This window comes from Sinocyclocheilus grahami, unplaced genomic scaffold, assembly GCF_001515645.1.
Source record: "Sinocyclocheilus grahami isolate Dianchi unplaced genomic scaffold, SAMN03320097.WGS_v1.1 scaffold16.1, whole genome shotgun sequence".
Classification (NCBI taxonomy): Eukaryota; Metazoa; Chordata; class Actinopteri; order Cypriniformes; family Cyprinidae; genus Sinocyclocheilus; species Sinocyclocheilus grahami.
Window position 1 is genome coordinate 19,495 of NW_015505195.1, and position 12,242 is coordinate 31,736.

The 12,242-nt window shown below is 35.4% G+C and overlaps 1 protein-coding gene across 3 annotated transcripts; it reads left to right on the plus strand.

Moving 5' to 3' along the window:
- Positions 1 to 1,267: 1,267 nt before the first annotated feature.
- Positions 1,268 to 12,215, plus strand: LOC107602980 (LON peptidase N-terminal domain and RING finger protein 1-like). Of its 3 annotated transcripts, none has more exons than XM_016295651.1 (11): positions 1,268 to 1,474; positions 3,821 to 3,943; positions 5,471 to 5,671; positions 5,786 to 6,011; positions 6,337 to 6,445; positions 7,262 to 7,376; positions 7,665 to 7,786; positions 8,101 to 8,259; positions 8,350 to 8,512; positions 9,089 to 9,225; positions 10,601 to 10,724. In XM_016295651.1, the coding sequence occupies exons 1-11, from the start codon at positions 1,298 to 1,300 to the stop codon at positions 10,638 to 10,640; spliced, it is 1,572 nt and encodes a 523-aa protein (XP_016151137.1). In that variant the 5' UTR covers positions 1,268 to 1,297; the 3' UTR covers positions 10,641 to 10,724. The 3 variants fall into 3 exon arrangements, with proteins under 3 accessions (XP_016151137.1, XP_016151141.1, XP_016151132.1); XM_016295646.1 differs by having other exon boundaries at positions 1,274 to 1,474; positions 9,089 to 9,241; positions 10,601 to 12,215; XM_016295655.1 differs by lacking the exon at positions 9,089 to 9,225 and having other exon boundaries at positions 1,270 to 1,474; positions 10,601 to 12,215.
- The last annotated feature ends 27 nt before the right edge of the window (positions 12,216 to 12,242 follow it).

Below are 12,242 nucleotides of genomic sequence, written 5' to 3' on the forward strand. Positions count from 1 at the left end.
ATGTTGATTAGGGATGTAACGATTAACCGCGAGCCAGTTAAAAATCTATTTAAATATGTGACGATTCAAATCGGTTGGGATGCTAAACAAATTGCGATTCAATTAGGGGCAGGCGTTTATATGAATGTATGTCTGAGGGGAACTTACTGTCTTTAGAAAAGTTTAGATGGTATTTTTTCTTTTCCTCTTGCCTCTGTATAATGCATATTAAAGTTCATAAGTGCAGCGCTGCTTTGTTTACAGCGGAAATCAAGGAAACGCATTAAGCGCCACCTACTGGCAGAGAGTGAATCTGCGTCTCATTCAGCTCCTCTGCTGTTTGTTTCATGCAGATATTTTTTATGCATAGTTTCACAAAACTGAAGTCAAACCATTTTGTTTTTGCTTAAAATTTCGAAATTATACAATGTAATTTGTAATGTAATGTAATGTAATTTGGTTGCCTCTAATTTTAAATGTAAAGAGCACAGACAAAGACTTATTTTGTTTATATGAAGAGATTTCTTTTATGTTATTTATTTGATTTGGGGCTTGTTTTAAAATTTCAATTTAGTTTTGTTATTTACATTTACATTATATTAAAATTTTGGTATTTAGCAAATGCTTTTATCCAAAGTGACTAACAAATGAGGACAATAGAAGCAATCAAAACCAACAAAAGAGCAATAATTTACAAGTGCTATATTAGTATATTATTATAGTGTTATATTTCAGTTTCACAAAGAAACGTGCAGTATTTTGTCCAAGCAATAATAAAAGGACACATTTAATTTATAATTTGTCTTAAATCTCATTTTGTTAAAAAAAAAATCGTGAATCGAATCAAATAGTGAAATCAAAATCGTGAATCGAATCGAATCGTGAGTTGAGTGAATCGTTACATCCCTACTGTTGATTCATGAAAATCTATCATCATATCCTCATTGTTAAGTGTTGGTTGACAGGAAATATTTGATGATGTTGATGAAGTTACATAATGGCTACATAACGTCACAATGTTCCCGTCGTTGTACACAAAAATCGGGACACTTCTTCTTTGATAACCATTTGTCACATTTTATTTGTAATGCATATCTTGATAGAAGTGTTGGTTCTGAAAATGTCACAAAGACAGAGTAATCAGAGTGCAGCAGTCTTGTCTCTCCTGGTGTGTCCTCATTTGCCCTTGTGAAAAAAATCAGTGCTGCAGTGTCACATCTTCTCTCCCTTTATTCCTGTTCCATTTCAGATTCACATTTAATCTATGCCATGTCAAGTATTATGATTAATATAATGCCTGTCAGACAGACTTAAAGAAATGGTAGTTAAAGCTGTGATTTTGAGGTCTCTCACTGTCTCTGATTCCCTCTTTCTCTCAGACTCTAGTAACGTGTGGGTGCGGGTGTGCCATGCCGAGGCTCACAGAGGACTAAAGCAGTACTGTCAGGCTTTAGAAAACTGGGAGAACTGCCTGATTGCTACCCCATCCCCAGAGGTACATCGATGAATTTTCCTAACACATAACGCCACAGATGGCAAATTCACAGTACATCAGCACACTTTTACAAATATCATTGTAGCTGGATTGTTGCTTTAAAAACAGGTGGCAAACTCAAGTTTCCAATTTACTATCCATGTGTGTCTGAAATCGCCCCCTATACTCTTAAATAGGGCACTATTTGAGGAGACAGCCATTTTTAGTGGTGTCCGAAACCTTGTTTGGCATTATCGAGTGCACTCATTGAATCCTACAATGCACAGCAATAACGAGTATACAACTGATGTATACTCAACGGCTAGAGAATACCCATAAAGCACTGTGATAATCGCGCACCAAATTAATTGCCGCGTCTCGCCAGAATATAGCACCCTTAGCTAAATCATCTATACAATTCACTCACTCGTTTTCATTTATTCCTTCAAGTGAACTGTATTAGTGGCCTAATGTAGGAAATAGTGAGTGAGGGTATAGGGGGTGATTTCGGATTCAGTACAAGAGTCAATATGCAGCCGTAACTCAAACGACAAATGCTTTATTCTCAAGGCTAAAATATTATGTTATGTTATATTTAGATGTTTTTGATTACATTTGTTTCTCAGCTACAATAATAGCTGGAAGTTATACTGCTATAAAGTGACGTGACGTGACGTGACATGTGGCCAAGTATGGTGACCCATACTTGGAAAGTATACAACTGATGTATACTCAACGGCTAGAGAATACCCATAAAGCACTGTGATAATCGCGCACCAAATTAATTGCCGCGTCTCGCCAGAATATAGCACCCTTAGCTAAATCATCTATACAATTCACTCACTCGTTTTCATTTATTCCTTCAAGTGAACTGTATTAGTGGCCTAATGTAGGAAATAGTGAGTGAGGGTATAGGGGGTGATTTCGGATTCACTACAAGAGTCAATATGCAGCCGTAACTCAAACGACAAATGCTTTATTCTCAAGGCTAAAATATTATGTTATGTTATATTTAGATGTTTTTGATTACATTTGTTTCTCAGCTACAATAATAGCTGGAAGATATACTGCTATAAAGTGACGTGACGTGTGGCCAAGTATGGTGACCCACACAGCAGTGAACACACACACACCCGGAGCAGGTGGGCAGCCATTTATGCTGCGGCGCCCGGGAAGCAGTTGGGGGTTCGGTGCCTTGCTCAAGGGCACCTCAGTCGTGGTATTGAAGGGGGGAGAGAGAGCGCTGTACATTCACTCCCCCCACCTACAATCCCTGCCGGTACGAGACTCGAACCCGCAACCTTTGGGTTACAAGTCCGACTCTCTAACCATTAGGCCACGACTTATAATACACTTATATAAACTCTTGTTGAACTCCTGCAGGACTTAACATTTGATAAATGTTTTCAGTATTTCAGTGAGATCAGTATTTTTTTCAACAATTTGTACTTTATTTATTTTCTTATTTGCGAACAATAAGTAATATAAACAATCAAGTAGTTGGTCAATAAAAGGGTAACGATATAAATAATTAAATAGATAAATAAATGAAATATTAAGAAAAGTGAAAGAAAAAAGGGGAACAGTAAAGGAAAAAGCGGGCTTGTTTCAGATATTTAATCAAAGACAAACTTTAAAAACCTTTTATGAATGCTTTTTTATTGAAATTGTTTTAAATAGTTTATTTATTTGTTTACTTTTTCTATTTCTCACTTGTTCCTCGCAATGAATGTAACTGTGGTAGCAGTTACAAATTTGGCATGATGCTAAATTATAAACAATCAATCAATCAGATTGCTTTTGCTTTAAAACAATGATATTAAGTGCAAAACATTACAGACTTGTTTACAATATCTTTAATTGCAACATCGATATTTCCCCAGATAGAGAATATTACAATGGTGACATATTTAATCATGTGTGAATTAATTTCACAACAATAATGCTAATTACGTCACAGAAAAGGGTTATCCATATTATTTAGCCCTGCGTTTTTGTAGATTCTTGACCATGAATGAGTTTGAATATTTTTCTTTTTCAGTTCTGATTACTGCTATTCATTTGAAATATGAATTTCAGCACCTATATTTGTTAAATCAGCTCACTTTCACATGATTAAGTTATACAGGATGTTTGCCAAGCTGACAAGTGAGATAAGGAGATACAGACCGGTAGGGATAAGGCAGAGATGTGGGTCACTCAAGTGTGTATTTATCTTGTTGTGTGTCTCAGAGTGTCTTACTCTGTTTTTAGCCTTCAGGCCATTAACATGACTAGACTCTCAGTCCCATTCTAGTCAGATTAACCCAAAAACAGCATCTGTGCTACTGGAAGCTAAACTCATTTTAATTTGTCTCTCTCTTGCAGGGATATTTCCAGAAAGCAAAAATTCTCCAAGAGATGGGTCATGTAGATGAATCTCTGCAGGTCTTCCTTCAGTGTTTGGCATTGGATGAACACTTCCATCAGGCCAAACGAGAAGTGGAATTGGTGAGTTTAATTTCTGTTTTTGTAGTTTAATTCAGTTGGTATGATAAAAACAAAATTGGACTTCAGTACGTTACCAACTTCTATTTCAGTATTGATACTAAATTGATATTTTAGGAAACAAAACAAAAAAACATTCTCAGGTGACTGATGAAATAAGCTAGGGCATCATTTCAAATATAGAATATTTTATTCTACATAATATTATATTGTATTGTATTATATTATATTATGTTAGTTTAGCAGAAATTACAGAATGGCTAACATTGCTTACAGCATCATTAAGTTGAACATTTTGCTACTTTGCTACTTTTGGTCATCTAATATGAGAGTTGGAGTAATATGTTGGTTTATCTGGTTAACTGTGTTTTGTTTATTCAGGAATATATAAAGCCATTTGTTGGCGTTTAATAGTGTTGATTCATATTGTAGGTCAGATGTCAGGAGACAGAACTGTTTTATGTTCAAGATACAGTTTTAGTTATTTGTGTTCTTAAAGGTCAACTTATTGTAATGTGCTTTGGCCAAACTGTTTCATATCAGTTATGGACCATAATTAAATTATGTAAGATAATTATTACTGGTGAAGCCTTGTGACTTTCTGCCTAAGCAAGCACACAGAAAGACAAAGAAAGTGTGCTGTGTGCATTGCATAACCTGTGTATCTTTCAGAGTATGTGTGTGTGTGTGTGTGTGTGTGTTTACAGAAGGCTTAAAACACACTCTCTGATGTAATTAGGTGCTTTTTCTTTGGCCTACATTAAGACTGAGAGCTATTTTAAAGGAGAAATCATGATCTCTCAATTAACAAAGACTGGTGTCTTTAATAACAGTTCTGAGGCATGAACTCTAGCTTGCAGCACTTAATTCCTGTGATCTATTTGTCTGAATTTGAATAGAATGCAGCAAGATTTGTTGTGTACAACATACTGTTTTAAAGGTTTGGTGTTGCAAGATTTTTAAAGTGTTTTTGAAAGAGATACTCATCAAGGCTGCATTTTTTTTGCTCATTAATACACTAAAAACAGTAATATTGTAAAATATTATTACAATTTAAAATAACTGTTTTCTGTTTTAATATATGTAACAATGTAATTTATTTCTGTGATGACAAAACTGAATTTTCAGCAGTCATTACTCCAGTCTTCAGTCACATGATCATTCTAATATGCTGCTTAGGTTCAATAAATATTTCTCATTACTGTCAATGTGAACAGTTGTGCTTGATATTTTTTGGAGACCATGATACATTTTTTTTCAGAAATATTTTATGAATATAACATTAAAAACAGCTTCTTCTTTTTTTAAATATACATTTTCGTAACATTATAAATGTCTTTACTGTCACTTTTGACATAAAATTAATGCATCCTTGCTTAACAAAATTATTTCTAAAAATCTTGACCTCAAACTTTTGAACAGTACTGTAAATATGAATATATATTCTTAGTTATATTGTTTTCTAAACCTCTGTTAAACTGCCTTTTTGTTCTAAATTAATCTGTTCCATCTTTTTTTGTTCATCTTCAGATCTTGCATGACCTGTTGGCTCCGGCCTGTGATAATGTCAAGGTGTGTTTGAGCGAGACAACCCATAACACTTCCTCACACTTGCGCAGTAAAACCCTGGTGTCTGAGGGCCAGGATCAAGACCAGCAGACCCATTTGCAAGCCCGGCACCAGTCTATCACGCCAGCAGCATCTACCCATCTGTCCCCTACAACCACAGAGGTAAGCAGGTCACCCTTTAGCACCTTGTATATTAAATTAACTTTATAGATCTCTAGTTGACAGTGACATAAGCAGCTCTTAATACTTTAACTCCTAATTTTTCCATGTCTGCAGAAACCAGGTCGGTCTGAAAGTCTGGAGCGCTCTGGCCTGAGCAGAGCTCACTCCCTTCGTGCTCACGGGATAGGGGGAGCTGTAGAGGAGGGGCTTAAAAGAGTTAGCTCCGCCCCCCAGTTGGGGGACCCAGTAAAGGGGGTGCTGCTGAAAAGGAAGCTGTCTGTGTCTGAAGCAGGGCCTGGCGTGGCTTACAGCCACAGCAGTAAATATAAGAAGCAAGTAGGTAAGTCGTCTAGCCTGACAAGTATGTGATGCCAACACAAGGTTGAAAAGCCATGCAAATACTGTATTGACTACACATCTTAACATTTTTAGCTGGTAGTTCTCCAATGATTATAGTGAACCCTCACCAAGCTTCTATATTACACAGGGCTTCCTTAGACTTAGTTGACTTTTTGTTCAGTCTTTAAAATGTGCCGGTTTTTGTGTTTGCCTTACTTCCACTGGGACTGTGCTTTACTATCATCAGCTGAAAATGTCTGCAGTTTGAGTTTGCCCTAAATAAAGTGGTGTCCTCATGTCTCTGCTTTTCAACCTTTTTACTTCAGCGACTGCCAGTGCAGCTACTCCTGTAGTTACTGAGGAAACCAAGTCCCATCGAACCCTGCCAGAAGACCTGCTGGACCCGAATGATTTTGAATGCTCTCTCTGTATGAGGTGAGGAAAGAGTATGTTTCTAGAGTCAAATCGACTAAAAGCCAAATAAAAAATTAAAAGAGGAAAGGAAAAGTAATCAGTGCACTGTTTCTCCCATATATGCATTTAGAATAAATAATATAAAATATCTCTAGTTTTCAGTTATTTTAAGTCTGTTTGCTTTTTTTTATATTTGTTAATATTTTGCATAATGTTAACATTTGATTGAATGTATTTATTAGCAAATAAAAAATATTTTATGAAAAAAACTTTACATTTCTTTCAGAATTCTCAGTTATTTTTAATTAAATTAATTTAATTTAAATATTGTTAATATTTTATATAATGTCAAAATGGGATTTTTAATGTGTTTAATAGCAAGTTTGTTTATGATTTTTTAAAAACGTAACATTTCTTGCAGGATTTTCAATCATTTTATACGATTTGATTTAAAAAAAAAAAAAAGAGTTACAAGTTCATATAGCTTATATATGAAAAGGAATGTTTAATAGCAGATTAGTTTCTGCTTTGGTATCAAAATTGGTTGTGAAAATAAAACAATTTTACTTAATTTTACTGTTAATTTGGTATTGTGAAGACTGTGGCATTGTCCACTGGTGATGGGATTTGAGATGGGTTTTAAAAACCAGTTGTAAACAGGGTCTTAGAATAGCTTATCTTATAAATTACACAGTGCACGTATAGAAGACAAACTAGTAGAGCCTGTAATGTTTACCTCAGAAAACAAAAAAGCCTCAGCTGCCAGGCGTCAGGTTCATATATGGGTCAGTGACAGTGTTTAATATAGCTCAAGATCATCTCCTGTCTCTTTTCTAGATTGTTTTATCAACCTGTCACGACACCCTGTGGTCATGCGTTCTGCAAAAACTGTCTGGAGCGCTGTCTAGACCACAACCCCCAATGCCCTCTCTGCAAAGAAAGCCTGAAAGAGGTTTGTTTCAAAATCATAGACTGTGCATTTGCATGGCAAGCAACAATCAATTAATTATAATAGCATTCAGGGCTCAACAAGGTACATTTTATTATTTAAATAAATTATATTAATTCATAAAATTGTGTTGTTTTATTTTATTTTAAGATTCACACTTCAATCATACTTATAATTACATTCTAAATGATTTTTGCATTTGTAACCAATCCAATTCTTTCTGTATTTCTCTTGTTCTTCAACTTCTCTTTCTTGTGGTTCTCTTTCTCCTCTGTCTGGTTCCTCATACAGTATCTTGCCTTCAGAAAGTACACAATCACACAAGTGCTGGATAAAATCATTAAGCAGTATCTATCCAAGGAACATTCAGAGAGACTGAAGCTGCATGCAGAGGAAACAAACGAGCTCTCAGAGTAAGTTTGCACAAGTGTTTCATTTGTGGCTCATCTAATCCGATTCATCATTTTGTTTGGAAGTGGTACGTAATGTGAAGCTGCTTTTGCACTGATGCCAGACTTACCATTCATATGTTAAGCATAATCTTCTGGTTTCCATCCATCCAGTTCCAAATAAAATGAGAAAAAATGAAATGATGTACCTTGCATTTGTAAAGTATTTAATTCAGTGAATAATATCACACTGTGATATGTGATATTTGCATAAGTCCTTGTATCTAATCAACAAATCACACTCAATCTCTTTCTCTCTGTTATTTGTCTTTCCCCAGTTTAACAAAAAATGTGCCCATCTTTGTTTGTACCATGGCCTACCCCACTGTGCCTTGCCCCCTTCATGTGTTTGAGCCACGATACCGTCTCATGATCCGACGCTGCATGGAAACCGGGACACGTCAGTTCGGCATGTGCATCAGCGAAACCCAGAAAGGGTAAGTGTGAGCTTATATGAGATATCATGGGATCATAAGCATTAAGTATGTTGGATTATGTAGCTGACTTTTATATTATGATATATGAAGGTTTGTGGACTACGGCTGCATGCTCCAGATCCGCAGTGTGCATTTCCTCCCAGATGGACGCTCTGTCGTGGATACAATCGGAGGAAAGAGGTTTCGCGTCCTCTCACGTGGAATGAGAGATGGATACTGTATCGCCAACATCGAGTATCTGGAGGATATGAAAGTACGCACTTCTCATGGATTTTTAGATTACTGTAATGTAGAGGAATGCAGGAAAAAACAATGTCTTATAATGTTTGTGTTATTGTTGAGCAACAATAATAAAAAATAAAAAAATAAGGTAAATTATATTTTATTTAAATTTATTAAAATGTTAGCACCATAGTTTTCTAAGTATGAAAATGTTTGCAGTTGTAGACTTTTTAAACATTTTTGCTAAGTAGTGATTAAAATTTTGCATCCTTTTGCATGGAATGAAAGGCAGATACTGTACTGCAAACATCGAGTGTCTGGAAGATATGAAAGATTTTTAGATTACTGTAATGTAGAGGAATGCAGGAAACTTATCTGCCTATGTATAATTATGATAGTCTCCAGGGCTCAACAATAAGGATTTGATTAAAAATAAGGTAATTTTATTATTTTTTATTATTTTAGTTATTTAAATTTTAGCACCATAGTCACTTAGAAACCATATGTCCTTCTATGTTTGGAAACCATATGTCCTTCTATGGTTTATGTTGACCAGAAGTTAAATTAAGCTTAAAGATACAGTATTTAAAAAAATTGTGCATTGTAGGTCAATGATGAGGAGGATTTGGAGAAGCTACAAGTGTTACATGATCAGGTGTACGATCAGGCCCGTAAATGGTTCCAGAACCTGGAGAACCGCTTCCGGAACCAGATCCTGCAGCATTTTGGGCCAATGCCTATGAGGGAGGCTGACATCCAGGTATTTCCCGCTCTCTTAATCCCTACTACTAAGAGAAGCCCTGTCTCCCTTCTTTCTTTGCCCTACAGCAGGCTGCACAGTAGGAAGTAGGTCAAGGTGCATTCAGGGTTGGGTTTGCAAAAGTGCTGTTAGATCATAAATGTGTCAGAAAGAACGGAAGTTAATCTGGCAGCTCTCGCAAACACGCACACACTGTCTGGTAAACATATTAGCGTGTTGTCCTGAATACGGTTGGCATACTTTGAATAATAACGGAGGGAGGTTATGGTTGTGTAAGCTTCATGAACATAGCCGGGCCTTATATGGTCAATTTGAAGGGCCTGTCCTGTGATTTCTGAGTACAAATAGGATTTATACAGATGTTCAAGCTAGTTTCGTCAGCATTTAGTTTAGCTCATCGTTTCTATTTTACAAAATGAAAGCATGATATAAAAGGGGTCATATCATGAGGAATCAAAATTTCCTTGATCTTTTCAGATTAAAGAAAGTTTGATGTTCTATGTAACTCAGAACTTCCTCTTGAGTAGAAAAAGAGCTGTAAAACGTCACATCAGTGGTGTTCAGAAACTTGATCTGCCTGGTCGTGGTGAGGTAAAAAAGTTAAAGCAGGACTGAATAATACCAATACCAATTCTAGCCAATATCAATGAGCTGATAATTATTTTTATAAAATTATTAGTTTTTTGTTAGGTTATGGCTGATAACCGAAAAGCAGATTTTAAAATTAAATAATATTTTGTAAAAATAAATAAAAAATAAAAAACTAAAATCAGTAGTTTTAAATCCTAGGCATCACAACATTTTAATGTACAATTTAAAAATTGAAATAAATTTTGAAATTAGCTAAATATTACATTTAATTATGTTGTTTAAAGAACTGTTTTAAGAAAATTACCTTAAAGTGAGTATTAGATGCAGCGTTTTTATTATTAACTAAAAGAAACTATTTAAAATTTGTTTTAATTTAAGTAAAAAAAGGCTGAAATAAAATACAATATAAATATTAGACGATTAAAAACTTGAAACATAAAAAATATTTAACAAAAATTACAAAAGTTGCCTTGGCAACTAACCGAAATAAAATAAGTTTAAGTTGACATACTAAAATTACTAAAATAAAATAAATTAAAGCTAAGTAGAAATATAAAAAGACATCATAAAAAAGACAAAAGCACATGTAATTACTAAAACTTAAACTAAAATTAAAATAAAGCTGAAAAATAAAAGCTAATTTGAAATAATTATAAAAACCATAATAGTACAGAAATAATACTAAAATAACACTACATTAGCATTAGCTAATAACATTAGCTTAATCTTAAGACACTAACCCTGTTTCTTTATTTCTTTGTTTTCAAGGCCACACCTAATGGTCCAACGTGCTGTTGGTGGCTGCTAGCTGTTCTTCCTGTCGATCCACGTTACCAGCTGTCTATCCTTTCCATGACAACACTAAAAGAACGTCTAGTCAAGATCCAGCACATCCTCACCTACCTGCAGAACTTTTCCAGCAACTAGAGCTTCCACCCAAACACACACAGAACTCTATTTCCACCAGCTAATGTCTGTGTCCTTCTTGCTGGCCAACATGCAAAAACTCTATGGTGCTGAATGATGAAGAACTAATGAGAATTTAGGGAGACTCCACTGAAAGCCTGACACAGATTTCTACCTGTGGGGTTAGATGTAATTCATGCCGAGAGTTCTAAGAACAAAGTGTTTTTCGTTGTTTTGTACTACCAATCTGTTCATCAACATCTGACTTTTCTTTGTGCAGATTCCTGTAGTATTTATTGCTGAACAACCTGTCCGTTCTCATTTAGTTGAAACAGTCTTCTTAAAATCACATTTCCGTCTAATGCCTGTAGCCTCCATACAGTGCTTTGATGGCAGAAATATTGCTGGAGAGCATTCCAACATTTTCAACGTGATCACACCATGCTTTGTGTGTGTGTGTGTGTGTGTGTGTGTGTGTGTGTTGAAGTAGACAGGGAGCATCTGCAAAAACAAAATCTTCAAGGTACATTTTTAGGCACCAAGGCAGAAGGCAAGACTATTCGAAATATATTTTCTTCTTCACTTAATACTCTGGAAAAACAAAAGCAGGAATATTGCTTCCGAGCATCCAGCCGAGCTTTCGCACAAGAAGTCGTTGTCGCACAGGCAACAGCTGAGTTGCCTAAGACAGAGAAAACTCTGACGATGCACTTGTATTCATTTGGGTTGCTTTTGCAGTAATGGACGTCAATGAAGCTAACACTGTCCCATCCTGTCTCAAGCTTTCAGCTCAGAGGTGGGCATGAGACTGTTTAGCATAGATTTATTTCTGCCGGGGAAATAATTAGGACTTCCAGATATCTGGATAGTTTCGTTTCAGACGTATCGTTCATTTGCTGTGGGTTTGCTTTGGTCAATCAAAAACAGCATAAACAACATGTCTCCATATTGCAAGTGTCTCTGTTAGTTACAAGCTGCTCTTTGTCAAGTTCTTTAGAAGTCATTTTAAGATATTGCTAAGATATTGATATATTTTATTTGTGTAAACAAAGGGAAACTTGCAATATTTTGACAGATGTAGACAAGTGAAAAACAAACTATCGTTGGCTGCAACCAGCACCATACTGAAAGGAGACCCAGCAAGCATTCTACATATTGACAGTGATGAATGCTAACTCGCCTGTGTGGTGCATGTTGTGTGCAAACTAACTTTTGCCTTATAATACCTTGCCGCATTCTGCTCCTATGGTATAATGTATCGGCTTGGGTTTTTGCATTCCTGTTGATGGAGAAATAATTCTGTGGTTTAATTTAATTCATTCGCCTCTTGGCCAAAATCCTTTCAGTGTGAAAAATATGTCGGATAATGGCTTTGTTGTATGTAAATCATTTTGTTTTGAAAAATATTATTTTTATAGCTCTGCTCAAATATTTAAGTTGTGAATTTTCAAATAAAACGCACATCTTTTTCATTGTATGTGTTTATTGTATTATTATTATCATC

Bases quoted from the DNA above. Each gene is read 5' to 3' on its own strand.
- LOC107602980 (XM_016295646.1), top strand. From the start codon at position 1,298: ATGGTAGTTAAAGCTGTGATTTTGAGGTCTCTCACTGTCTCTGATTCC. The intron at 3,944-5,470 runs GTGAGTTTAATT...GTTCATCTTCAG, and splicing joins CCAAACGAGAAGTGGAATTG to ATCTTGCATGACCTGTTGGC. The intron at 8,513-9,088 runs GTACGCACTTCT...TGTGCATTGTAG, and splicing joins AGTATCTGGAGGATATGAAA to GTCAATGATGAGGAGGATTT.